Source organism: Meriones unguiculatus, chromosome 4, assembly GCF_030254825.1.
Source record: "Meriones unguiculatus strain TT.TT164.6M chromosome 4, Bangor_MerUng_6.1, whole genome shotgun sequence".
Lineage (NCBI taxonomy): Eukaryota > Metazoa > Chordata > Mammalia > Rodentia > Muridae > Meriones > Meriones unguiculatus.
In genome coordinates this window covers 72,906,238-72,931,682 of record NC_083352.1, presented here as the reverse complement: position 1 = coordinate 72,931,682, position 25,445 = coordinate 72,906,238, and the positions used below count along the sequence as shown (strand labels likewise).

The 25,445-nt window shown below is 48.0% G+C and overlaps 1 protein-coding gene across 5 annotated transcripts in view; it reads left to right on the top strand.

Moving 5' to 3' along the window:
- Dlg5 (discs large MAGUK scaffold protein 5) overlaps nucleotides 1-25,445 on the top strand; it is a 111,300-nt gene that overhangs the window by 75,855 nt on the left and 10,000 nt on the right. For 3 of the 5 annotated variants that reach the window (XM_060382153.1, XM_060382154.1, XM_060382150.1), the window contains 19 exons: nucleotides 1,248-1,380; nucleotides 2,131-2,258; nucleotides 2,908-3,083; nucleotides 3,351-3,454; nucleotides 7,281-7,373; nucleotides 8,856-9,875; nucleotides 10,943-11,066; nucleotides 11,394-11,538; nucleotides 12,818-12,930; nucleotides 13,543-13,632; nucleotides 13,852-14,002; nucleotides 16,683-16,742; nucleotides 17,376-17,538; nucleotides 17,675-17,808; nucleotides 18,419-18,568; nucleotides 20,113-20,296; nucleotides 21,247-21,395; nucleotides 22,057-22,227; nucleotides 23,981-24,174. In XM_060382153.1, coding sequence (XP_060238136.1) covers nucleotides 1,248-1,380; nucleotides 2,131-2,258; nucleotides 2,908-3,083; nucleotides 3,351-3,454; nucleotides 7,281-7,373; nucleotides 8,856-9,875; nucleotides 10,943-11,066; nucleotides 11,394-11,538; nucleotides 12,818-12,930; nucleotides 13,543-13,632; nucleotides 13,852-14,002; nucleotides 16,683-16,742; nucleotides 17,376-17,538; nucleotides 17,675-17,808; nucleotides 18,419-18,568; nucleotides 20,113-20,296; nucleotides 21,247-21,395; nucleotides 22,057-22,227; nucleotides 23,981-24,174 — 3,482 coding nt within the window. The remainder of the gene's footprint in view (nucleotides 1-1,247; nucleotides 1,381-2,130; nucleotides 2,259-2,907; nucleotides 3,084-3,350; nucleotides 3,455-7,280; nucleotides 7,374-8,855; nucleotides 9,876-10,942; nucleotides 11,067-11,393; nucleotides 11,539-12,817; nucleotides 12,931-13,542; nucleotides 13,633-13,851; nucleotides 14,003-16,682; nucleotides 16,743-17,375; nucleotides 17,539-17,674; nucleotides 17,809-18,418; nucleotides 18,569-20,112; nucleotides 20,297-21,246; nucleotides 21,396-22,056; nucleotides 22,228-23,980; nucleotides 24,175-25,445) is intronic. The other 2 variants (XM_060382151.1, XM_060382152.1) reach the window with 2 other exon arrangements.

Here is a 25,445-nt window from a genome sequence, read left to right as displayed (position 1 = left end):
TGGCTCCCAGGATGGAACTTGGGTCTTCAGGCTTGCACAGCATGTGTGTCTATCCTCACAGCCGTGTCACCACCTCTCACTTTGTATTTCCTTTCGGAGACAGCATTAGCTAGCCTAACTCTCTTCCTCCGGAATATTAGGTAAATGTTCTTAAATTGGTTCCTTTCATGTGTCTGGGACATAATACCTGTCACAAACAACCCAACAGAGGAGGAATTTTTTTTGGTTTATGGTTTTGATGATCTTAGTCCATGGTTGCCTGACTCTGTGATTTTGGGCAGAATATAATGGCGTGAGGAGGGCATGTGGTGGAGCACAGCTGCCCACTTAATGGGGTCTAGGAAACAGAGAGAAAAGGGACTTCAAGAAGGAGCTGGAGCATGGCATTGGGCAAGGACCCATGTTACCTACTCCCAGTTACCTACTTCCTCTAGAGTCTCCACTTTCTACTTTCACCTTCCAGTAATGCTATCATATTAGGAATCAGAGAAAGGTCTGATCTGTAGGTAAAATGAGACCCTTCATTATCTTATTGTCTTTAGAGACACCCTCCCAGACATTCCCATAGTTGTTACTACTAGTCAAGGCAATTCTCAATTTAGTCAAGCTGACAATTAAGACTAACAAGGGAGATGGAGAGATGGCTCAGCTGTTAGTAGAATGCATTGCTCTTGTAGAGTACTTGATTTGGCTTCAGGCACTCATTTCAGGCAGTTCACAATCCCCTGGAACTCCAGTTCCATGGGGGATCTAATGCTTTTGACTGCTGTGGACACCTGCATATGTTTCCCCACCCATAATTTGATTTTAAGAAAGGCTAATTAGCCAGGTGTACAAGGTGTCATACTCTTTTAGTCCCAGCACTTGTGAGGCAGAGGCAGGCAGGTCTCTGAGTTCGAGGCCAGCCTGGTCTGGAAAGTGACCTGTGCATGCTAGATAAGCATGCTAGGTAGCACTGTGCTACATTTCTAAGCCTCTTGCTGGCCTTTGACCTAAATTGCTTTAAACCTCTAGTTAAATTTGGGGAGACTGTCTATGTTTAAAAAAAAAACAAAACAAACCAAAACACTATTATGGAAACCTACCGATAATTCAAAAAAGGTTCATCGTAGCTTCTCAGGAAGTATGAGTACTGGGGGAAGGAGCCCCACTTTGCTTTCAGGAGAGGCTGCCTTAGTTGGGAGCCATGATTCAGTAAGAGGTTTCCCCTTCGAAAGGACCGTTGCCACAGCTCTCTTTGTTCACAGGGAGCAGATGGAATGCCAGCTGGAGAAGGAGGCCCGGTTCCGGCAGCTAATGGCCCACAGTTCCCACGACTCAGCCATCGACACGGATTCCATGGAGTGGGAAACAGAAGTTGTGGAGTTTGAACGAGAGACGGTAAGCTGCCTTGGATGGCTTGTGTTTGTCCACTCTCTTGGGTACGAGAACTCTGGGGAAGTAGAGGATGGCCCTGGTCTTGTTTCATGCCTTCCTCCCCTTTTCCCTGTAACCATCTGTCCTCGTTGGGGTTGCTATTACTGTGATGAAACACCGTGACCAAAGCAACCTGGGGAGCTGAGGATTTATTTGGCTTATGCTTGCATATCTTTCTTTGTTCATCACTGAAGCAAGTCAGAACAGGAACTTAAACAGGGCAGGAACCTGGAGATAGGAGCCATGGTGGGATACTGCTTATTGACTTGCTATCCATAGCTTGCTCAACCTGCCTTCTTACAGAACCCAGAGCAGCCACCCAGGGAAGGCCATACCTAAAATGTGGGTGGCCCTCCCCCAACAATCATTAATTAAGAAAATGCCTTTCAGGCTTTCTTGTAGTTGGACCCAATGGAGGTATTTTCTCAGTTGAGGTTTTCATCTCTCAAATAACTCTCTCCCATGTCAGGTTGATGTAAAACTAGCCAGCACACCATCCAAGCTGGGTTATACCACTCCTTTGTGTCATGGTGGTGCTGACAAATCCCATGGAAGGCAGGGCCCTGGTAAAAGACCAGGGACAACACTGCAGTGGCTGGAAGTGGCAGGCGCAGCTCTTCGTACATGTCCATCTCAAGACTGAGTGCCTCACTTGGGGTTTTAGGGTATTCCTCCTCCCAGCTTGGTAAACATCTGCAGGTGCTGTTTTGACAGGAGGATGTTGACTTGAAAGCACTTGGGTTTGACATGGCAGAAGGCGTGAATGAGCCTTGTTTCCCGGGAGACTGTGGCATATTTGTCACTAAAGTGGACAAAGGAAGCATCGCCGATGGTCGCTTAAGGTAAGAGCTGAGGAGGTCCTGGCCCTGGAGGGGAAGAACACAGCAAGAGGAAAGATGGCAGGGAAATGAGCATGTCCTGGCATTTGAGGACTCACAGAGCTATCTAAAGCCCCAAGCTCAACTAGGATGCTCTTAAAGGAAACTGCCTCTTGTGACCTCCTGAATCTGGTTTTTCTCCAGGTACCAGAAGCTGTGTTTTTACTTCTCTGGGGAGCACAGGACTCAGGAGCACATGATGAGAGTAGGATGTGGCACTGCCTGCTCATTCCATGAAATAGTGAAGAGGATAAAGTGATACACTTTTCTAACTGCTTGCCAAGTGCTGGTATACACACTGTATCTCTTAATCATTAATCTTAATAATTTGAGGCAAGTACAAACATTGCCTCACCTTACAGAAGAGGGCACTGAAGCAGCAGGGCTTGGTTCCACAGCTAGTAAGTGGCAGAATCAGGATTTGAAGCCAAGCTGTCTAATGCCAGCATCTGTAAGTTTTATAACCATATGCTCTGGAGGCTGAAACCCTCCTGAGTGTGGACGCAGGGAACCTGCTCGCCGACATTTGAGCCTGGAAATGGGCATGATGGTGAGAGGCAGCTATAGGTCCTTGGGTCTGAGTGGCTGCCTGCCTGGCCTTGTCCCTCCTCAGGGTCAACGACTGGCTACTGAGAATCAATGATGTGGACCTCATCAACAAGGACAAGAAACAGGCCATCAAGGCACTCCTCAATGGAGAGGGAGCCATCAACATGGTCGTGAGGCGGAGGAAGTCCCTGGGTGGGAAAGTCATCACACCTCTGCACATCAACCTCTGTGGACAGAAAGGTAATAGGCCTGGAGATATGGCAGGCGTCCTCTCTGCTGGAGACAGACCGTGTTTGCAGGATCATCTTGTTCCCAGAACTTCATGTTGATGCTGTCTTAATGCAGCCCAGGTGCTCTCCGGGTGGGAGGTCACCCAGGCAGGGGTGTGATGAGCTCCCTGGTGGGGCATGTCACAGAGTGGGGTTCAGTCCCTTTGATGAATGTAGTTGGCAGAATTGGGGTGGAGCAGCCAGCTCTGGTCATCCGTTGCCCTCCTCTGGTTTGCAGACAGTGGCATCAGTTTGGAGAATGGAGTGTATGCCGCTGCTGTGGTGCCTGGAAGCCCAGCTGCCAAGGAGGGATCCCTCGCCGTGGGAGACAGGATTGTCGCGGTGAGACTCCAAAATAGAGCCAGCTGTCTGCTGCGTTTAGGCAGGCAGCTTTGAACAAGAGGTCATAGGTATTGCACTGTGTGAACATTGGAAAACAACAACAACAACAAACTTTTTCATAAGGAAAGTGCTGAGATGCTGTGGGAGTGAATGTTGTAGAACGTCAGGAAGAACAGAATAGTGTAGGAGGAAGATGAGACTCATTTCTATTGCTGCCGCACACTGATGGCAATTAAGCATTTCTTAAGTACTCCTCAATGTGTGGATGCCTGTAATGAACAGTGTCCCAAGAATGAGTGTCTGTGTTGATTTGCTTTTCCAATCATGGATGTATGTCTTCAAAGAAGATAAAGCGGTCCTCCTGCCTCAGAGTGATTGTGACTGGTTTAAAGATATGTTTTACTTTTACTGAATAGTATGCCTACTCTATTGGCTTTTTGTTTTATAAGTACCAACATAAAAACTGTTTGTAAAATGGTCAAATGATTAAAAAAAAAAACACATAGAGCAAAAAGTAGTCGTTGGCCTTCTCTCTTGAATCCACTCCTAGAACTCTGCCCCTACATGGAAGGTGCCTCCAGCCCAGATCTCGAGTGCTCATGTAAGTCTCTATGTGTATGTATAGGGTTCTAGCATTTGTGTTTAAACACGACAGTGGGATCTGCAGTTTGCATTCTACATCATGGGTGGCTTTCCAAATCAGTCTTCATTAACGGTACCTACCTCATGAGGTTGGGCTGCTTGATTATATATACTTAAAACTGCCTCTTTCTGATGGACATATAAAGTGATTACCATCTGGTGTTGTATGAGGGCCCATAGTGAGCCTCACCTGTAGTATGACAGCTTCTGGATCGCTTCATGTCCGTACAAGATGAGAAATGTGGGCATTTGCTGAGTAGCAGGGCTTGTGTATGTCAGTCTTTGGCCCAACAGGCTGAGGTAGAAAGCACATGTGCCTTTTCATGACACACATGTGAAATTTCAGTTGTACATAAGGGAGTAGTAACAGCATGTTATCTGGTTCTGGTCACATCTATGGATTCCCATGCTGACAAAACCCATGGTTAACTATTTACTGTGTTTACTTCCAGAAGGGTTTCAGCATGTCTACCTCTGGTTTGGTTTTGTTTTATAGCTCATTTGAAATTATAACATGCTCATTTGTTTGCCTTACATTTTCATGTCCTAGAGAGATGAATGTCGTTGGATCTGCCGGTGGCTCCTTCTAAATGACTATAATCAGTCAGTGGTGTTGGGGTGGAAGCTAGGGTGTAGAGTGTCATGTGTGTTAGTCGAGATGTCTGCACTGAGCACATCTTCAGCCTCCACCTGGTTCCTCAGGGACGTCAGCTTAGACTGCTAGCCAGTCCAGTGCAGCATGTTTGCATGTATGCATGGTGCTCAATGGCTGCAGTAACCCCTCATGGGGCCTTCCAAGAACGTGCTGTGGAGTAAGTCCCTGGGTGGGCTTCCCTGTGTCACAGTGCATAGGCATCGAGTGAGTACCTATGCTGCTATGCCCTTGTGTTCCAAGATCATGACTCTTGTCAGCCTTTCTACTACCTGATGGAGAGAGCTAGCTCATCACTGCACATCCTTGCCAATGTTCTTCAGATTTGAGGAGAGCCAGTGCTTAAAACAGCATGGCCACAGGAAAATGTCTTAAAAATGGAGACAGCATACAAGGAAAACACATCAGTTGCCCTTCCTAATATAATCACATTCTGTAGATACTTTCTTTTTAGCTTTTATGTGTGGAGATGGTGGTATGTGTATTCATATGGGTACGTGTATGTACAGATGTGCATATGCAGTGTTCCAGCACTTGTGGAGATTAGAGGGCACCCTTGAGAGTTGCTTCTCAAGAATCATCTATCTATTCTTTTTGAATTTTTAAAAAGATTTATTTACGGGCTGGAGAGATGGCTCAGAGGTCAAGAGCACTGGCTGCTCTTCCAGAGGTCCTGAGTTTAATTCCCAGCAAACCGCATGGTGGCTCACAACCATCTATAATGAGATCTGGTGCCCTCTTCTGGCGTACAGGTGTACATGCAGGCAGAACACTGTATAACATAATAAATGAATAAATCTTAAAAAAAAAAAAGATTTATTTACTTTATGTGTTTGAGTACTTTGTCTGAGCCATCTCTCCAGCCTCCTCTCTGTAACCTCTTTTCTATGTTCTCTGAGATGCTCAGTTTAAGGTTGAGCACTCAGCAGTCACTTATTCTCTGCACTTTGGTCAGTTATAAGACAATAATACATTAACCAGTGTCCACTGCAGAAAGAGGCTTCTCTGGCTACGGTTGAAAGCAGCACAAAACTATAAATATAAACATAAGTATTTAGAAGGTTATTGACAACATAACCATTCAGCAAAACAACAAACCCCCAAAAGCATGGTCTTGGTTTACAGTATCAGGTATGAATTCCCTTCTCTGGATCAGACCTCAGATTCAGTCAGGAAACATTTGGCTGTTCACATAACCTTCATGCCACTATTACACCACTCATCACATTTTGCCTGCCAGGCTGATACTATAGCGTTCAGGGTGGGCAATACTATTAATGACTTCTCCTCCAGCAGCCTGTATAATACCATCTAGCCCTGTAACAGCTGGCCAGCATGAAGGAAGTGTTCCAGTTAGTACAAGCCTGGGTTTTCATGCCCTGCAACGTAAGTGTCTTGTGTGTTCAGCAACAGGATCTTACCGTCTAATTGTTATAGGCAACCAAAAGCAATGACAATAGCCTATGTTATTTGGGGACCTCTTGGGCCTTTCCTGACCAGGAGATATTGTAACAATAGTACAGGGAGGTCTTACATCTCATCCATACTGTATCCCCTATATTAAGGCCAGATGGTGACACTGGTGTGCTGTGTCTGCATAGTTCTCAGTGGTGTTACCACAAGTGGTTTTGTATAAACATTGCAGACATGTATTCTTTATCACACAGGCTTTCCTTCTGCCTCCTCTCAATAGCTGTCCCTTCCTACACACACAGTCTCTTTGTTTTGTTTTGTTTTTTGAGACAGGGTTTCTCTGTGTAGCCTTGACTGTGCAGGAACTCACTCTGCAGAACAGTCCTGCCTCTGCCTCCCGAGTGTTAGGAGCAAAGGTGTGTGCCACCACTGCCTGGCCACATACAGTCTCTTACCCTGACAGTTAAGTGTACTATGAATGGCATCATATAGACTCTGACTCCATGAAGGCTTTATTCACTCAGCATTATCCTATGAGAGCCTCACAAGTGCTCTGTGTCCCACTAGTTAGTTCTTTTCATTTCTGTGGCCTAGGTGTAGCACAGGGTAGGCAGTCACTACTTCAGGTGCTTTTTTAGAGAATGCTTGGCCATACTCGTGATGGGTGATGACACATTCCAGGAGTGGGTATTGATTCCCTTTGACAATGAGTGTTTCATTTCATGTGGTATGTCATTTCATTTCTATGTCACAAAAGCTTTTCATATCCATGATTTCCTTTCGATTCTCCCCCCACCTATGGGAGGTGTATGTATTTCCTGGCCACTTACACATGAGGGAGTAGGCTGGTATCATACAGCAGGATGTCGGCCTGGGGTCTCCTGTGTTCTGGTCTGATCTAGTGTGATGCTAGGACTGTGCTTCACCTGCTTCAGAAGGTATTTATCTGGCTCCACGTGCTGCTAGGGAGGGTCTTGCTTTCCTTCACTAACCGCTCAGTTTGGCTCCTTATATAAATAGTCCCAGGATGAGCAGGTAGGCCCAGCTCCTGGCCTGGCAGCCTGGGATCACTGAGTCCTCCCCAGCAATAGGCCTGACCAGCTCTCTCTTTGGCTCTAGATCAACGGTATTGCACTGGACAATAAGTCTCTGAATGAATGTGAATCTCTGCTGCGCAGCTGTCAAGACTCCTTGACCCTCTCCCTCCTGAAGGTGGGCACTGGGCACTTCTGTCACTTTTGGGAGGGTGAGAAGAGCCTCAGCTCCATGCACCTGAGCTGGTTCTCAAGGGCAACAGGATCCTTGGGGGAAAGTGTATTGATTTCCAAATGCAGGTGTGGGAAACCTGACTGTTGAAAAACAGTACTATAGAGACCTGCTGGGCACATTTCAATCTGGACTGGACAATCTGATGGCCTAGAGATGGGTAGGTTCCTTTGGCCTGGCAGCAGCCTTAGAATTTACAGGAGAATGGTCATATGTGGTGCTACACTGAAGTTCTTAGCTGAGGAAATACCGAGATATGTATAAATTTCTAAAGACTATCTGGTAAAATGTTGAATCTGGTGAGTGGGCTTATGGGCACTCATTATACTTTTATATCAACTTTTCTAAATAGTTGAAAAGGTTAGCAATAGAAGTTTAGGAACATGGGTCTGTCCAGTTCACGAAGAGATGCTTTTTAAGTTACTCCTTTAAATTAATGGATGTTGGGGGATTGTTTTTGGTTCTCAGAACATCTGGGCTGGCAGATTGTTCTTGTGTGTCTTTTCATGTGAGGCTCCAGCCTAGGTTTCCCCTCTTATTGACACCTTGCATTTGTGGGTTACATTTAATACAAATGATGAGTCATCACTGCTACATAGCTCAATGGGGGTTCACTGTTGCTGTGTATTCTGTGGGTTTGGATCAATGGTTTTCAACCTTCCTAATGCTGCAACCCTTTAATACAGTTCCTCATACTGTGGTGATCTCCCAACCGTAAAAATATTTTTGTCGCTACTTCATACATGTAGTTTGCTACTGTGATGGACTGTAAGGTCAATGTCTGATATGCAGGCTGTCACATATGAAAAGGAGTCATGATACACAGGTTGAGAACCACTGGTTTGGACATACGTATAGTAACATGGTCATCATTAGAGTACTCTGCAGGTAGTCTCTCTGCTCTAATAATCTCCTATGTCCTGCTTGGTCATTGCCACTTGTCAAGCCTCCAAGAACCATCAGTCCTTTTTCTGTCTCCAGACTATCTGCCTTTTTAAAAGCACCGTGTAGCTGGGGCCTTTTTTTCACATAAGCTTGCTTACTCATACATGGTTCTTCTGTGTCTTTTTGTGGCCTGCAAGCTCACCTCTTAGTCCTGGTTAGTTTCCCGTTGCCTGGGTAACCATGACTAATTTACCTTTATGCTTAATGGGTCTTTTACAGTGCGCAGGTGGCTGCAGATTAGTCCTCAAAACCGACACGATTTTATCGCTTTTATGAGTTCTGCATAGCCAGCGCATGAGAAAACTTCACAGTTAGACACTGATATGTGCGTACATCTGTGTGTGCCCATTATGTCTATCTGTCTCTCTCAGGGAGCCATGGCCATTACTTTCCATCACTCCATTCTGGAGATGGTTTCCAGTGGCACTTGTAAGCAATAGCATCTCACCTTCTCTCTCGCACCCCTCTGCACTCCTGACTCAGGTGTTTCCCCAGAGCTCCTCATGGAGTGGCCAGAACATCTTTGAAAATATCAAGGACTCAGATCGGATGCTGAGTTGCCGAGCCCATGGACCAGAGATCCAGGCACATAGCAAACGGAACTTGTTACAGCACAATAACTCCACGCAGACTGACATCTTCTATGCTGACCAGCTGGAGGACAGGAAGGAGCTGGGTGCCCCTGGAGGCAGCGGTTCTTTTCTGCACAAGCCATTCCCTGGAGCCTCCTCTCCAACCTCCCCCCAAGCCTGTCCTAGCACCTCTGAGCGTAGTCTGAACTCATTCCGCTCTGATGCCTCTGCAGAACGTGGCTATGGGCTGGTGGACGTGCAGAGCCAGCGGCCACCGCTGTCTTTTGAGACTGAGGTGGGCCCCTGTGGAGCAGTAGAGGCTCCTCTGGATAAGAGAGAGCCTGAGAGCTGCAATACTGGCGGGACCTGGCCCAAGGCTGTGCTTAGCTCCACAACAGGGCCTGAGAAACTCTCCGTGTACAAGAAACCCAAGCAGAGGAAATCCATCTTTGACCCAAATACTTTCAAGCGCCCACAGACGCCCCCCAAAATAGACTACCTGCTTCCAGGCCCTGGGCTTGCTCATTCCCCCCAGCCCTCTAAGAGGGTGGGGTCTCTGACTCCCCCAAAACCCCCAAGGAGAAGTGACTCTATCAAGTTCCAACACAGGCTGGAGACCAGTTCTGAATCAGAGGCCACTTTGGTGGGCAGCTCACCCTCCACCAGTCCTCCGAGTGCCCCACCCCCCAACATGGACCCAGGGGAACCCATGCATGCTTCACCTCCTCGAAAGGCCCGGGTCCGCATCGCCTCCAGCTACCACTCTGAAGGGGATGGAGATACCTCCTACCTGCCTGCCAAGAAGCCCTGTGATGAGGACCTCACTTCCCAGAAAGTGGATGAACTGGGGCAGAAGCGACGCCGGCCAAAGTCTGCTCCTAGTTTTCGGCCCAAGATCGCTCCAGTAGTGATTCCTACTCAGTGCCTAGAGGTAGAGGTTGGGCTGGGGCCCAAGTGCCTGGGGTGGGAGCCTGCGAAGCACCCTCACACAGTTTCCCAGGCTTGTGCAGAGCTGGTGCCTTTGCTGCTGCTGTGTACCTTTAAGAGAGGTTAGGGTGCAGTGGTGCCACCGGCCTTTAATCACAGCAAAGGCAGGTGGATCTCTGTGAGTTCCTGGCCAGCCTGGTCTACAGAGTAAGTTACAGGACAGCCAGGGCTGTTACATAGAAAAATCCTGTCTTAAAAAAAAAAAAAAATAATAATAATAATGTATAGTGTGGCAGGTCAATGCCAATGAGTAATAGTCCCTTCTAGGAGTTGGGAAAGGGTCATGGGGTATGTATGGTAGTAGGAAATGACACCAAGGGAACACTTACCTGAGCATAATGTTTGGTTTGCCTTTTTTTTTTTTTTTAAGACTTATTCATTTTCATATGCATTGGGGTTTTGCCTGCATGCATATGTCTGTGTGAGGGTACCGGATATCCTAGAACTAAAGTTATAGACAGTTGTGAACTATCATGTGGTGGTAGGAATAGAACCTAGAAGAGCAGCCAGTGCTCTTAACTACTAAGCAATTTCTCTAGCCCCTTTGGTTTGCTTCTTAAAGAAGTTTTTGAGCTTGTAAAAACAAAAACAAAACAAAAAACTATGTAACAGATTTGCCCCAAAAAGATTGGGGGAAAAGAATGTTATTAGGGCAAACCAGCTGTGTGTGTTGAAGTTTCCAGAAGGGGATGTTGCTGAGAACTGAGCCTCCTAGGGCACAGTGCACACTGCTCACTGCACATCCTGTCGCAGGCATGCCTTCTCACCTTCCACTTCCACAGTCTGTTTATCTGAAAGCCAAATCCTTTCTCTGCGTTTGTCTTCTGATGGGCCTGTAGAGAAAACCCTTGTTTGCTTCCAGGTATCAGGCACCATGAATGGGCCATATCTCTAACCCCTGGTCATTCCTAGGCCTGAGTGGGAGTTGCTGGTGCAGGGGGCAGAAGTCAGCTTGCAAACGTGGTGAGTGTTCACTTTCCCCAACAGACACTCTTGCCTTTGATTCTGCAGGAACAGGAATGTGTTCCAGCCAGTGGAGAGCTCTCCCCAGAGGTCCAGGAGTGGTCCTCATACTCACCAGGACATGCTAGCCGCCATGGCAACCCCTTACTCTACCCCAACCGGCCATCTGTGGGTAAGCTGCTGGGACAGGAGCTGGGAACAGGGTTGTTGTGTGCTCATAGGGATGTACAGTCACATGTATTTAGCCCATAATTGCTGCCCTTTCTGCCCTTTTTGTGATTGTTGGTCCTGTCTCTGTTGAATGTGTTCTTTGTTCCTTTCTTATGGTTGGGGAAAGGCGAGTAGTCAAAGCCATACTGCAAAATGGTGGCTAAAAGTCTCTACCTAGAATCCTTTTCCCCCAAAGACTGTGAATGCCTGGTGTTTGTGGGAGAGCGTGAGTCAGTCCAAGGCTGTCTGGGTGTTTTGGAACCACTGTTCTGACCCAGCCCATTCCTAGGCACTGTTCCCCGGAGCATGACTCCCAGCACCACTGTGAGCTCCATTCTGCGGAACCCCATCTATACTGTGCGCAGCCATAGGGTGGTTCCCTGTGGTTCTCCACCCGTGCCCCGTGATGCTGGCCCCCAGGGCTTGTCTCCCAGGTATGCCAAAGCACCTACACTTTGCTCAGTACCAGATATCCAATCTCTTGGTTGGAGAGCTATTGCAGCACAAAGGCTTTGTGAACAAAGAAGTCTTTTGGCTAAGCTGGGAAAGAGCTGAGGGAGTAGTGCTAGGCTTAGAAGATCCCTGGTATTCAAGGGATGGTGATAGCATATCCGGTGCCAGTGCTGAAATTTCAGTAGAGAAGTTTTTCTGACTAGGTAGAGCACCACTTAATTTGTTAAAAAAGAAATCTGAAATTAGTAAAAAGGATGGGGGGTGGGGCTCAAGTTCATTGTACTCATTCATTTGCCAAGTTTTTAATGAACACCTAATATGTTCCAGTGGTTGTTTTGGTTTTAAGGGCAAACTTGACCTTGGTAAACTTGAAAGGCAGCTTCCCAATCATGGGGTTTTGTGCTCAGTGCAGAAGGCAGACAGATGAGAATATACACAGTGAAAACATGGGGTTCTGAGTGGCCCCAAGACAGTGAGACAGGGTGACAACTGGGCTGTGGTTGGAAAGAGGGCGCCTAGGAAACTGAGTACTCACAGAGGGTACCAAGGCAGAAGAGCAGCTGTTGTGACTGGAAGAAAAGTAAAGACCAGCCAGAGGGACTGGGCTGTAGCTCAGTGATAAAACACTTGCCTGTGTGCAAAGGGCCCTGGGTTTAATGTCTCAACGTGAAACAATAAAACAGCTGTGCATTTGGAAAGCATGCAGGGCTGGAGGCGGGGGAGGCTTAGCTGGGACAGTGAGTCAGGCGGAGGCCCAGACCTGAGGCACAAACTCTGAAAGACCTATAGGAGACCATTGGGGAGTTTTAAGCAGGGAAGAGATGTCGTTATTACACAACCAAAGCCACCTTGTTGGGATTGACATCAGCCATATGTGGGTGGTCCCTGAGTACCGCCCACTAGCTCCACATCTTGGCATGCTATCCTGATTGAGGTACACCACCACCCTTTCCAGGACCCTCGGTGTACATCCAGCCTCCCCTCAGACCATTTTCCTAGGCTCACAAGGCAGAACATTGTTTTTCCCTATTCATCCAACTCCAGTACTGGTCCTTGTGTGGCCACTTTACTACTTACAGATCCTTAACAGATGATCTCTGTGCGAGGTGACTAGGGTCAGTCTGCTATCCTAGGCAAATAGCAAGGACGCCTCACTCTTCTGTCATAGGCAGTCCATGCTACTTCCTGTGTCTCTCCCTGGTGATCAAGTCTGGTCTTAGCACTGCGCCAGGGCCTCTCATCTCTCTGATTCACTCACAGTGTCCAGCACCAGGGACGCCTCAGCCTGGACCTGAGCCACAGGAACTATAGTGACTACTCTGAGATGAGAAACTCCCAGGGTTCCAACTCTCTGCCCTCCAGTGCTCGCCTTGGTAACTATTACTGGTTCTTTCATTTTCATAACCAGATCTCAGGGTGGGCTGCTCCCATGACTCCTTTTCCTCCAGAAGCTAAGCTTAGCTCTCTCCTCTGCATGGCCGCTGTCTTGTGACCCGTCTGTCATAATCTATAATGTTTTCAGAGCCAGTGTTCTTGCTTACAGGCTCCATGATGGTTGTTCCAGATGACCTCTTAGTTAGGGTCTTATTTCCTGACCCTGAGTTAGTCATTCTGGGTGTCCTGTGTGGATACATACTTGGAGGGGGATGTAACCCTGAGGGGAGGTGTCATGTTGCCTGGTAACAAGACCCTGGGAGAAGTCTTTAGGGTTTCAGAGACAAGATGGAGCATCTGCTGCAGCAGTTAGGGTACTGCTGCATTTTGGGGCTTGAAGCAAGGCATACACTCCTGTTCCGGAGTATTTGGGTCTACTAAGTTCCTCCTAGCGTGAAGAGCCAACTGTCTGCTTCTCTGTAGTTCTCCATGGTTCGTTTTCCTAGGGATATTCAACTGGTGTTGTGTGTTACTGTGCTGACCACTGAGTGGTGGTGAGGACAGAGGGATGTTGGTTAGTCACAAAGCCATGTCTTCTCCTGGAACAACAGGGTCTTCCAGTAACCTGCAGTTCAAGGCTGAGCGGATTAAGATTCCGTTAACACCAAGATATCCCCGGTCTGTCATGGGCTCTGACAGAGGTGAGAATTCAGCATTCCCTCCTATGCCCACTCCCCTGGGTCCCCTTCTAGTCATCTCAGTGGGTTGGTGAAGGTTGACTGAACCTAGCCCTCATCCGTTGCTGTGGGAACAGGAGGCAGTGTGGAGACCACCGTCAGGGCCCGGGGCACAGGGTAAGGCTCACACAGCCTACATCTAGATGGCAGATCCAGTCATGTCCACCCCTTCTCTCTTGGCAGGTTCATTGTCACATTCTGAATGCAGCACTCCTCCCCGGTCCCCACTGAATATCGATACCCTGTCCTCCTGTAGCCAGCCTCAGACCTCAGCCTCCACATTGCCAAGAATTGCCGTCAACCACCCTTCCCATGGGGAGCGGAGAAAGGACAGGTGAGTGGAATGAGCACCTATGGCTGAGGCAACCCAGGGAACTTGACATCTGCTCTGGCAATGGGGCAGTCCAGAGAGTACAAGGCCCACTGTAGAAACAGTAGGAGTTAGAGACCCAGCAGGTGAGGACAGGGCAAAGTAGGCTCCTCCCCCAAGTGGTGACCAAGGGCGATGCGAGAGATGGCCTGGAGGTGATATGGGTATCAAGGTGCTGCTTAGTGCATGCCAGGCCCATTTACAACACTGTTACAAGTCTCAATTGCTTGAGTGTTCCTACAGTTAGCTACATTTTACCAGAGTGGACTATGTGCGGACCACCTGTGTGAATTCTGTGATGTAAACTTAGTGACTGGCCTGTCTTAGCTAGAACCAGGACTTTTTCTCAACACTTGGTCTTTGGCCCCAAGTAGGGTTTGCTGATTTTTTTTTTTTTTTTTGTTCTTTGCCCTGTCCCCAAAGATTTTGTTTGTTTGTTTTTTTGAGACACGAAATGTGTATAGGCAGGTGGATCTCTGTGAGTTTTAAGACAGCCAAGAAAGACCCTGTCTTACTATATAGTAAGACCCTGTCTCAAAAAACCTAAGTAAATAAATACGGGAGGTCACATTTGATTTAAAAATCTGAACTTTTAAGAAAAACCCAGTGAGTATTAACCTGAAAGCCCAGGGGAACAGATGTATTTAGCTCCAGGGTCCTGTTCTAGGGCATTAGCCACAGGACCCAGGGAAGTGTTCAGGGGTCCTTTCTGTGTGATGTACATGAGAGTGTGGAGGGTGGATTTGCTGAGGTCTGATGCCTCTTCAAATGAAGTGTCTTTTTCAGAGGTAGAAAGGCCTTGTCACAGGAGCCACACACCCATCAGCTAGCTCCCTGCTTTGGGAGACAGCCAGGTGTGAGTCCTGCCCTACTGAGGCTTACACTGCAGTTAAAGATGACTGTAGCCTGTGTGACCTGAGCAATAGCCTCCTATTTATCCAGAGCCCAGAGTTCCCTGTCATAAATTCATGAGAGAAAATCAGGAAAATGCAAAGAATAAAAAGAAAAAAAAAAGTTACATGCAACCAGTCCAGCTAGAGGTTCAATAGCTGTTTATCTTTTGATATACATAGTAGAGATTTTAATGTCTGTTTTACTCATAGACATAACACAGCTCCTTTATCGAGTGTTTGTAATATTATTAATTAAAGTTCATAAACTTGATTTACAAAGCAGCTTTGTTGCTCTGAAGAAGCTTTGTGGTAGGCCGGGGAGATGGGAGAAGTAGAGAATCGCTCCCCTCTGCTCAGTGCCATTGTTCATGTTCCTCGGGAGGCCCTCTGTCGAGGCCGTCCATGCAGGGATGCTGACATAGACTGACATGTACAGGTCGTGAGAAGTGGAGTTACTCCCTCCCACAGTGTGTTCTCTGCATCTTTCCATGTCAGGAAACCCTGATTCATAGGGTCGTTGGGAACTGTTTTCTGGCTTTGTCTTTGTTTGTGTGTCTGTGTGTTGAGGTATGTGCACATGAGTACAGATGCCCTTGGAGTCAGAAGATGGCTTCAGATCCCATTGCACTGGAGTTACAGGTGGCTGACAACTGAACTCAGGTCCTGAAAGAGTAATACACACTATTAAGTATGGAATTATCTCTCCAGCCCTGGCTTCTTGGCTTTTATGTGACACTGTTAGAGTTGGCCACCCTTTTTGATACAGGGTTTCTCTGTAGCCCTGGCTGTCCTGGAAATCACTCTGTAGACCAGGCTGCCTCAAATTCAGAGATCTGCCTGCCTGTGCCTTGTGCTGGGATTAAAGGCAACAGGAGCTAAACATGCTATGTTAATGTGGACAGAGGAAAGGGTAGTCACTGGGTGAGGAGGAATTTTGCATGGAAACGAGGCCTGCCTTCTCCTTTGTTCTGACTGTCCACAGATCGTCTTCTTATGGTAGGCTATGAGAATGCTCTTTAGATGGTTGTCTGTTAAGCGTCCTTATAACTCTAAACTGCCTGGTACTCTAGTGCATGTTTTGTGGCAGAACTGACTGTGGATGCCTGCACTGGCAGGGAAAAGGAAGAACTGTGGAGGGTGGGGTTAGGAAGTGAAAGTACCTCCAGGTACTGGGGAGGAGTCGGCACAGCTTATGAAGAATTTCGTGGGACTGTGAGACGTCTCAGCAGATAAAGGTACTTGCTGCCTGACCTAGAAACCTGTGTTTGATCCTTCGTGATGGAAGGAGAGAACTGACCCACCCCACCCCAAAAGTTGTCTTCTTATCCCGTTATGTGCATTATGGCAAGCACATGTGTGCATGCACATCTGTACGTACAAATAAGTAAGTATAAAGGTAAAAAATTTTTAATTAGGAGGAAAAAGCATTTTACTATCTGGTATTCAAAGACACAGCTGTGGCGACCCAGGCTGAGTTCTTCTGAGTTTTGTGGACGTTCTCTTTGGCTCACGGTAGTGACAAGAACATGTATCTGAGGCCTGACTTTTTCATGGGCTCTAGAGAGAGCCTAGGAGGAATGGTAATTCCCTTTCCTCAGCCTTTGACTGAGACCCAGAGGCCCTGGCTGGTGAAGCTGCAGTTAGCGGGAGGCGTTGGCGGAGCCCTGAGTCTTCTGTCTATTCAAGTGTGTGGTGCCTCTCGGAGTGCCCCTTCTCTTCTAACCTTTGTCCATGTGTCTCTTCCACCACAGATTCCTTCTGAGACTGCCTGTAGCCGTTAGGCCCAGGTCCTCCTCACTGAGGATTCTGAGGTTGGCCTGACATGAGGCTCTCACACCCTTTCATGCCCTTGGATATGGAGGATAGCTCCTGGCCAGTAAATGCATGGGCACTTCCTTGCTCTGGTGTCCCTCAGCCTTCTCATGGCTTATAGCTGCTTCATTTTCACCCTTGGGATCCCTAAATATAAGAACTGGCTACTCATAGCATTTTTTGGGGGGAGAGACTGTAATTGCAGAGCTATTTCTTTTTTCCCAGGTTCTGGCTGTCTTCAGAACCTCCTCCATGGGATATGCCTAGTGCATATCCTGAGGTGATCCTTTCATCAAATAAATGTGTGTGTGTATGTGTATGTGTGTGTGTGTGTGTGTGTGCGCGCATGTGTGCGTGTGTGTGCGCGCGTGCGCACATGTTTGCATCCCATAGTAATAGTTTACACGAACCACTCTCTGTCTTTTCTGTGTTTATTTGGATGTGTTGTGTTTGTATTGCATGCAATTTCAGAACTGTATGCCTTTGTCCAAAGCCCATTTGCCATCTCCCATCATTATCAGAACACCTGAGCTCTGGGCCTTCCTTCACACTGCTCACTGCATGCCAGATCCCAGCCTCCTATTCTATTGCTTTGGATCCAAGACCCTGAAATCTTTGGGTCTATTTTCCAGGCCTTTCCTGGAGGAGCCACGCCATGTGAAGGTGCAGAAGGGATCAGAACCTCTGGGAATCTCCATTGTGAGTGGAGAGAAGGGTGGTATCTATGTCTCCAAGGTGACCACAGGGAGCATCGCCCACCAGGCTGGCCTTGAGTATGGTGACCAGTTACTTGAGGTAAAAGGGAGTGGCCCTTCCTTCCTTCCTTCCTTCCTTCCTTCCTTCCTTCCTTCCTCCCTTCCTATGTTCCCAAGTCCATGTTCAATGCCTCAGTCATTGCACATCACTGAGTCCACTCTGGGCATCTTCCCAGTTCAATGGCATAAACCTGAGGAGTGCCACGGAGCAACAGGCTCGGCTCATCATCGGACAGCAGTGTGATACCATCACCATCCTGGCCCAGTATAACCCACACATTCACCAGCTCAACAGCCACTCCCGCTCCAGGTGAGCTTCGCAGGATCCTTCCTGGCTGGGATGGAGACATGAGTGCAAAAGATGATTACTTACCTAATGCCAGTTCCAAGTTTTTGAGATGCTTCTTCCATTTAGGGAAGATCAATCACCTCGAATTTGGGCAAAAGGTATCCAGAGATAGGATGTCTTCTCCTGAAACTAGGGGTATGGGTGGAACTGTGGTAACCAAAGGCTGAGCCCTGGTACAGGATTCATTCTCAGTGGTTAACTCTATTGTGAGCGAACACTGGACACATGCTTATACCTGCCTCTAAACTGTGGGTCCTAGGGTAAATGACAGGAGTGGCTACATGTCCTACAGAGACACCACACATGGGTTGGCAGAGAATGAAACCAGATGAGAATGGAACATAGCTTTGCATGTGCTCTAGGCTGGACATCTCTGGAGAGAGCCCCTGATTGGAGACGGGCAGACCCTGTGGGGCAGGTGGCACAAGGCCAGACTCCTCGTGTGTCTATCTTTTCAGGACTCAGTGTATGAAGACAGGCTCCCTATTCACAGTGTGCGCCTGTTGCCACTGCATGAGGGCTGGCTCTGGCTGCTTGTACGCATCATATTTCTTCTGTTTTCCACCCCCAGCTCCCACCTGGACCCTCCTGCCACTACTTACTCTACTCTTCAGGGCAACAGTGCTTCGACTGCAGATCATCCCTCTGTCATTGACCCACTGATGGAACAGGATGAAGGCCCTGGCACTCCCCCAGCAAAGCAAAGCACCCCCAGCTCCAGGTCAGCATAAGCAGTCATACTGTGGGTATCCATTTGCCCAACTGCCCCAGTGGGACAGATCCCACACCAGGCCTATCTTGTTTCCTTCCTTCCTCCCTCCCTTCCTTCTCCTTATCTTCTTTCATGTGCCGCTCTCCTCCCCCCGCCCCCCTTTTTTTTGGTTCTGTTGCTCTCCTTGTGGAGCCCCTGTCCCTCCAGGTCTTACTATCTGTGTTTCTTTCATTAGATTCCCTGCACTCTGCTCAAAGTTTGGTTATGAGTCTAAGCATCTGCTTTGATACACTGCTGGGTAGTCTTTCAGAGGCCCTCAGTGGTAGGCTCCTGTCCTGATTCCTGTTTTATTTTATTTTTTTTTCTCTTTCTTCCAATGTCCATCCCGTTTCCCTTTCTGAGTAAGGATTGATCATCTTACCCAGGGTCTTCCTTGCTTGGAAACAACCCAGATGTCCCTCAGTTGAGGAATGGATATAGAAATTGTGGTACAGTTACACAATGGAATACTACTCAGCAATTAAAAACAAGGAAATCATGAAATTTGTAGGCAAATGGTGGGATCTAGAAATGATCATCCTGAGTGAGGTATCCCCGAAGCAGAAAGACACACATGGTATATACTCACTTATAAGTGGATATTAGACATATAATATAGGATAAACCTACTAAAATCTGTACACCTAAAGAAGTTAAACTGCTCTCCCTCTTTCCTTCGTCCATTCTGTCTCCAGACATCCCACCTTTATCAGCCAGGAAAGCCCCAGGGCTCTGGCCAGCAGGGGGCAGTGTTGAGGTATGGCCAGGGCCCTGGCAAGTACAGTGAGCTGCAGTGCTGTGAGAGGCAGCATAGCTGAGCTCTGTGGCAGGGAGAGTTGTCAGCTAGGTATGAACATTTCTTGTGAGCACACGGGGGCCTTTATAGAAGCTAGGAAAGGGAGTAGTATCAGGAAGAGAAGGTGTTCTTATGGGAGCCTTGTGTCAGCCTACCCTAGAATTTCCACTTCTCCAAAAACAGTGCCAGTGTCATGCGGATGAAGTAGCTCTGTCTGGGGATCACTCCCACTGCAAGTTATCTGCAGGCAAATTGTCACCAGGGTTGGGCTCTTTATTCATACCCCACTCATGGCTTCCTCACTATGTTTCCAGCTTTACCTGTGACTGTTGAGTTCTTGATGGTGGAACCCCTGAATGAGTTGGCATGTGTCACTGAGTGAGCTGACTCTGAACAGTGAGCCAAGGCAGGCGAGCACAGTCTGGGAAGGCGTGCCTCCTCGGGCTCTGAGCCCAGAGCATGGGTGTTGCCCTTAGCTCTGTCCCCTCCTGTTTTCTCACTCAATTGTTTGTTGCCCTCTTTCTTCTATCTCTTCTCACAGTCTCAGCCTCCAGCCTTCTACTGAGTCAGGAAAGGAGTGCCTGTGAGCAGCCCGCCCCCTGGCTCTCTAGAAGTCCAGACCTGTGAAGCAAGCAGCAGGGCATTGGCCATGGCTCTCTTCACTTATTCCTGCCTCTCTCCTTGTACATGTTAAGGACTTCACTTTTCTCCCCAAAAGGATTATGGGAGATACCAGCAAGAAGACCCCTGAACCTCGAATAGTTTTCATCAAGAAATCCCAGCTGGACCCGGGGGTGCACTTGTGTGGCGGGAACCTGCACGGGGTGTTCGTGGCCGAGGTGGAAGACGACAGTCCTGCCAGGGGCCCTGATGGCCTTGTGCCAGGGGACCTCATCCTGGAGGTGGGTTCCGCCACTGCGTGTGACAGGCCACGTTCATTTGTTGTCAGCTTGTGTCCTCTCACATGACATGGGGTATGGAATTCCACTTCACCCAGAAACTTGTCAAGGCAGGTTATTTGTTGTAGGTGAGGGACACTGCCAAGCTCCTGGGCGGTGAGTTGGGCTACGGAAGTAACCTAAGGGCTCAGCCTTGGCTCCTATCTGGGACAGCCAGAGGGAGGTGCTCAGTCTCCTGAGCCATAGGACTCTGAGCCGAATGGTGTGGCTCTCTTTCTCTCTCACTCTGGGTCCCCCATTTCCTGGGGAAATGACACATGGATGGCTGTATTAGTTAGGGTTACTGTTGCTATAATAAAACACCATGAGCAAAGCAATTTGGAGAGGAAAGGGTTGATTTCAGCTAATACTTCCAGGTAACATCACTGAGCGAAGTCAGGACAGGGACTCAAACAGGGCTAGAACCTGGGCAGGAGCTCATGCAGAGGCCATGAAGGAGAGCTGCTTCCTGCCCTCCTCTCTGTGGCCTGTTCAGTCTGCTTTCTTATAGAACCCAGGACCAGCAGCCCAAGGGTGGCCCCACTCACAATGGGCTGGGCCTGTTCACTAATTAAGGAAATGCTCTACAGGCTTGCCTATAGCCCAGTCTCATGGAAACATTTTCCCAATTGGAATTCTGTTCTGTCAAATGACTCGAGCTTGTGCCAAGTTGATATAAAATTAGCCAGCACAGTGATAAAGACATGGTTTTAGAAGCAGAAAGTAGAGATCTTCATTGTTAGGTGGTTCCAATGGATCTAGTAGCCAGGAAGTCAGCTAGGACATGGGCACTGTGGAGACCTGTAGTGGGGAGGCATGTAGTCTCAGACCAGGCACAGTCGCGGAACCTGAGTACAATACCCAAGCTATCCCTGCCATTGTCTTTCTGACCCTGGTACCCTGTCCCTGGTCAGTATGGCAACCTGGATGTGCGCAGCAGGACAGTGGAGGATGTCTATGTGGAGATGCTGAAGCCTAAGGATAGTATCCGCCTGAAGGTGCAGTACCGCCACGAGGAGTTCACCAGAGTCAAGGGCCTGCCTGGTGACAGCTTCTATATCAGGTACCAGTAGTGAGGATTAGGGCCAAGGGAGGGGCTTTCTGTAGAAAGTTCATAGGGTGAATGGATCCCCTGGAATACTTGCCTCCAGCGCTCAGGCCATCATTGCCATTGCTTTTGCTTATATGAGATCCTTTTTGGGGGGAGTGGGCCAAGACTACAGGGATTTTGAGACCTGGAGCCCCTTCCCCCTGTGGGTCCCTTCCCTGAGCCCCCCGAGTTCTCTGCAGTGTGTGTAGATCTCAGGTGTTCATGGTACCTGTAGGTCCTGTGGGAATCCCGATGTGGGACGGCATCGGGTATCTTCCATGAGTGGCTCAGGCTCCTTTCATGTCTCCCACAATCTGAGACCACAGAGGAGGTGAAAACGTGCATGAGTAATAGTTCCTGTTTTGCAGGTGGGAAGTGACATGTTTCCATCCAAGGGAGGTGACAGTCTGCAGGAAGCAGTCATTTTGATTTTAGAGACAGGCAGATAGAACATGTTTGAAAGGAAGGGGTGCAGGAAGTCTTTCTCCAGTGGGAAGAGCCCTTTGTGTTAGAGAAGAAAAGGTGCTATCTCTATCCTCCTCCGTAAAGGAGATTATTTGGCCTCTTCGGGGTACCCCCCAAACGTGGTGTGTGGTATGACCTCTTCAACCTGTGTCCTCTATTCCGGGTCTAGGGCCTTATATGACCGCCTGGCAGAGGTGGAGCCTGAACTGAGTTTTAAGAAAGATGACATCCTGTATGTGGATGACACATTGCCTCAGGGCATGTTTGGGTCCTGGATGGCCTGGCAGCTGGATGAGAATGCCCAGAAGATCCAGCGTGGGCAGATTCCCAGCAAATATGTGTAAGTCTTCTCCATCTCCAGACAGCCCAGCAGTGTGGAGCGGGACCTCAAGCAGTGGCACTGGCCTGGGCTGCAGGGGACTGACGCCTTTGGGAACTGCAGCTTCAGCACACGTGGCCCAGAGCACTGTCCAGAAAGCTGCTCCTAGGCTGCGTCAGTGCACAGAAGTGTCAGGGCAAGGCAGGAGGCAGACTATCTTCTTCTGGAGTCATGAGGCTGTGATCCTCATACCCAAGGGACTGATACAGCGGCCTGTATGTTCACAGATATGTGCAACCATCTCCACCATTATTTTATTTACAGATAGATTAAATAGATAAATAGATTAGATAGAATAGATAGGATCTTATGTATCCCAGGCTGACCTCAAACTTCCTATGTAGCCAAGGTGCTTGAACAGGTTTCCCAGCCTCCATCTCTTGAGTGCTCAAATCATAGGCATTTACCACTACACTCAGTTTATGTGGTGCTGGGGATTGAACACAGGGCCTTGAGCATGCTAGGCAAGCACTTATCAAGTGGACCAGAGTGCCAGCTCCTCCAGAGTTAATTTTAAAGCATGTTCAATCACTTCTGAAAGGAACCCAATTAGCTGTTAACCTGTGTTACCCTATGTCTGTTTTCTTTGGCTATAATAAAATACTTGAGGCTGAGAAATTCACAAGAAAAAGAGATTTGTTTTTCTCTCAGTTCTGGAGGCTGAAAATGTAAAAGTCAGGTGGCTTTGTCCGTTGAGTAGCTGGTGAAGACCTCATTGGCTACGTCACAATATGGTAGGGAAGCAGAAGGAAGAGATCCTATGGCAAGACAGGAAGTGTCTTAGTGTTCTATTGGCAGTGAAGAGAGAGCATGCCCACAGCAACTCTTATAAAAGAAAGCATTTAATTGGGGCTTGCTTATAGTTTCAGAGTTTTAGTCCATTATAATCATGGTGGGGAACATGGTGGCACACAGGCGGACATGGTGCTGGAGAGGTAGCTGAGAGTTCTATGTCTGGATCCACAGGCAACAGGAAAACTAGCTTTGGCCTTTGAAACCCCAAAGCCCACCCCCAGTGGCACACTTCCTCCAACAAGGCCACACCTCTTAATCCATTTCTGATGACCAAGTATTCTGTCTTGGGGCCATTCTTACTCAGACCACCACAAGAAAGTAGGAAGACTCAGGCCAGGTTTATTCTTTCTTTCCCAACCTACCACTGGAAGAAGTAACTGAGCTTCTGAGAGGATCTCATTGATCCCTTCTGAGGGTAGAGACCTAATCAATCTCCACTAAGCACAGTCTTTTCAAGACACCTCAGTACTCCATCTTAGTAATGCTACTCTGGGAATGAAGCCCCCAACAGCATATGGACCCGTATCACAGTAAATAAAACCCATATCTAAATCACAGCACACACTATCACTTATACCCCCAGTCCTAAGCCAGTCATCCACATTTAAAACCTGTAGGTTTGCCTTTAGGCATTTAATACAAATGCAATCACATGGTTCATGATCATACAAGCTATAGTGTTTATACCATCCATGGCAAGAAGCACAGCTAGCAGTGTTACTGGGCACCAGCTGCCTTGAGCTTGGTAGGAATTTACCTGCTCTGAAGCTGGACCCTGAACTTCTTGTTGCCATGGTGATACCTGATGGTCCTAGGGCATGGGAAAGGCTAGTAGTTAGGAGCCTGTGGGGAGTTAGAGGAACCTAGCTTACTCTTCCCGCCATGGCCCTCCCAGCATTGTCATTCTCTGTGACTGCAGGATGGACCAAGAGTTCTCAAGGAGGCTCAGCATGTCCGAGGTCAAAGATGACAGCACAGCAAAGACACTGTCGGCAGCTGCACGCCGCTCCTTCTTCCGAAGGAGACATAAACACAAACGCAGTGGGTCCAAAGATGGCAAGGACCTGCTCGCCCTGGACACCTTTTCCAGTGACTCCATTCCGCTCTTTGAAGGCAAGTGCTGGGCTCCTTCCAATGGCCTCCAGAGCTAGGGACGTCAACGCTTCACAACGGGTACTTCACAAAGTTTACTTGCCTTTTTGGTACTTGTCTGGAGGTGGACATTCAGGCTGGTAGGATGGTTCTACCTACTGAGAGTGTCAGTACAGCATGCCACATTAATCCTCAAGGTCTCCCCTTGGCCACCATGTTTATTTGTACCATTGTTTCAAGGAGAAAGTCAAAGCAAAAAAAGAAAAAAAAAGCTTCCTCAGGAGCTGGGAGGAAAGTGAGATGGCTCCATGTGAGGTACTTGCTATGCAAGCTTGAGGACCCAAGCCAGGTGTGGTGTGTCTGTGACACCAGCACAGGGAATGAAGACTGGGGTGGTGCATGGTCAGCCGGCCTTGCTGAAATGTGAAGCTCCAAGTTCATCAAGAGGCCCTGGGTCGGTCAGCAGATGTGATTTCTGCTTCACACATTACATCTCTCTTATGCTGGTTGCTCTTCAGCTTTTTTTACTTCATACATCAGTGATTTTGACAAGGTCCTTCCCAGTATGATACTGAACCAGAACCAGGCTGGAGCTGTGGAGTAGGGAAGCAGAGGCAGGTAGATCTCTTGTGAGTTCAAGGATAGCCTGAGCTACATAAAAAAAAAAAAAAAAAAAAGCACAGTGAATGATCCCTGTCATCATGGGAAGGTCTAGTCCACTCTTAGTTTCTGTACAATATAGAGCGTTATTGTGGGATTTTATGCATGTAATTATGTAGAAATGAACAGTAGTCCTTTGGTGATGTTGGCTCAGTTTTGCCTTTTTACCTTTAAAGCCTAAAATGCTTTAAAGTCCTGCCATTAACAAGAGTAAGTTGCTGTCATGTTACTGCGAGGTTTCTCTTGTGTTTCTTGATTACCACCATCTCCTTCCTTCTTTTGGGCTATGCTCTCAGACACTTCTGTCTTCCACAGGTGCCATCTCTAATTTGTTCATTGAGGGGCAAGTGAATGTATCCATTGTCAGTTCTTTAGAAGTTCTGCACTGTTTATTAAAAAAAAACTTTTTATGTGTATGAAAGTGTTTGCCCTGCGTGTGTGTACCATGTGTGTGAAGTGTCTACAGTGATGAGAAGAGGCGTCAGGTACCTCGGGACTTGCAGATAGTTGTGAGTTATCATGTGGGTGCTGGGACCCGAACCCATTCCTCTGAAAGGACAGCCTGTGACTGGAACCATCTCTCCAGCCTCACCACACATTTTGAAACTATTGTTAGGCATATGCCTTCTGGG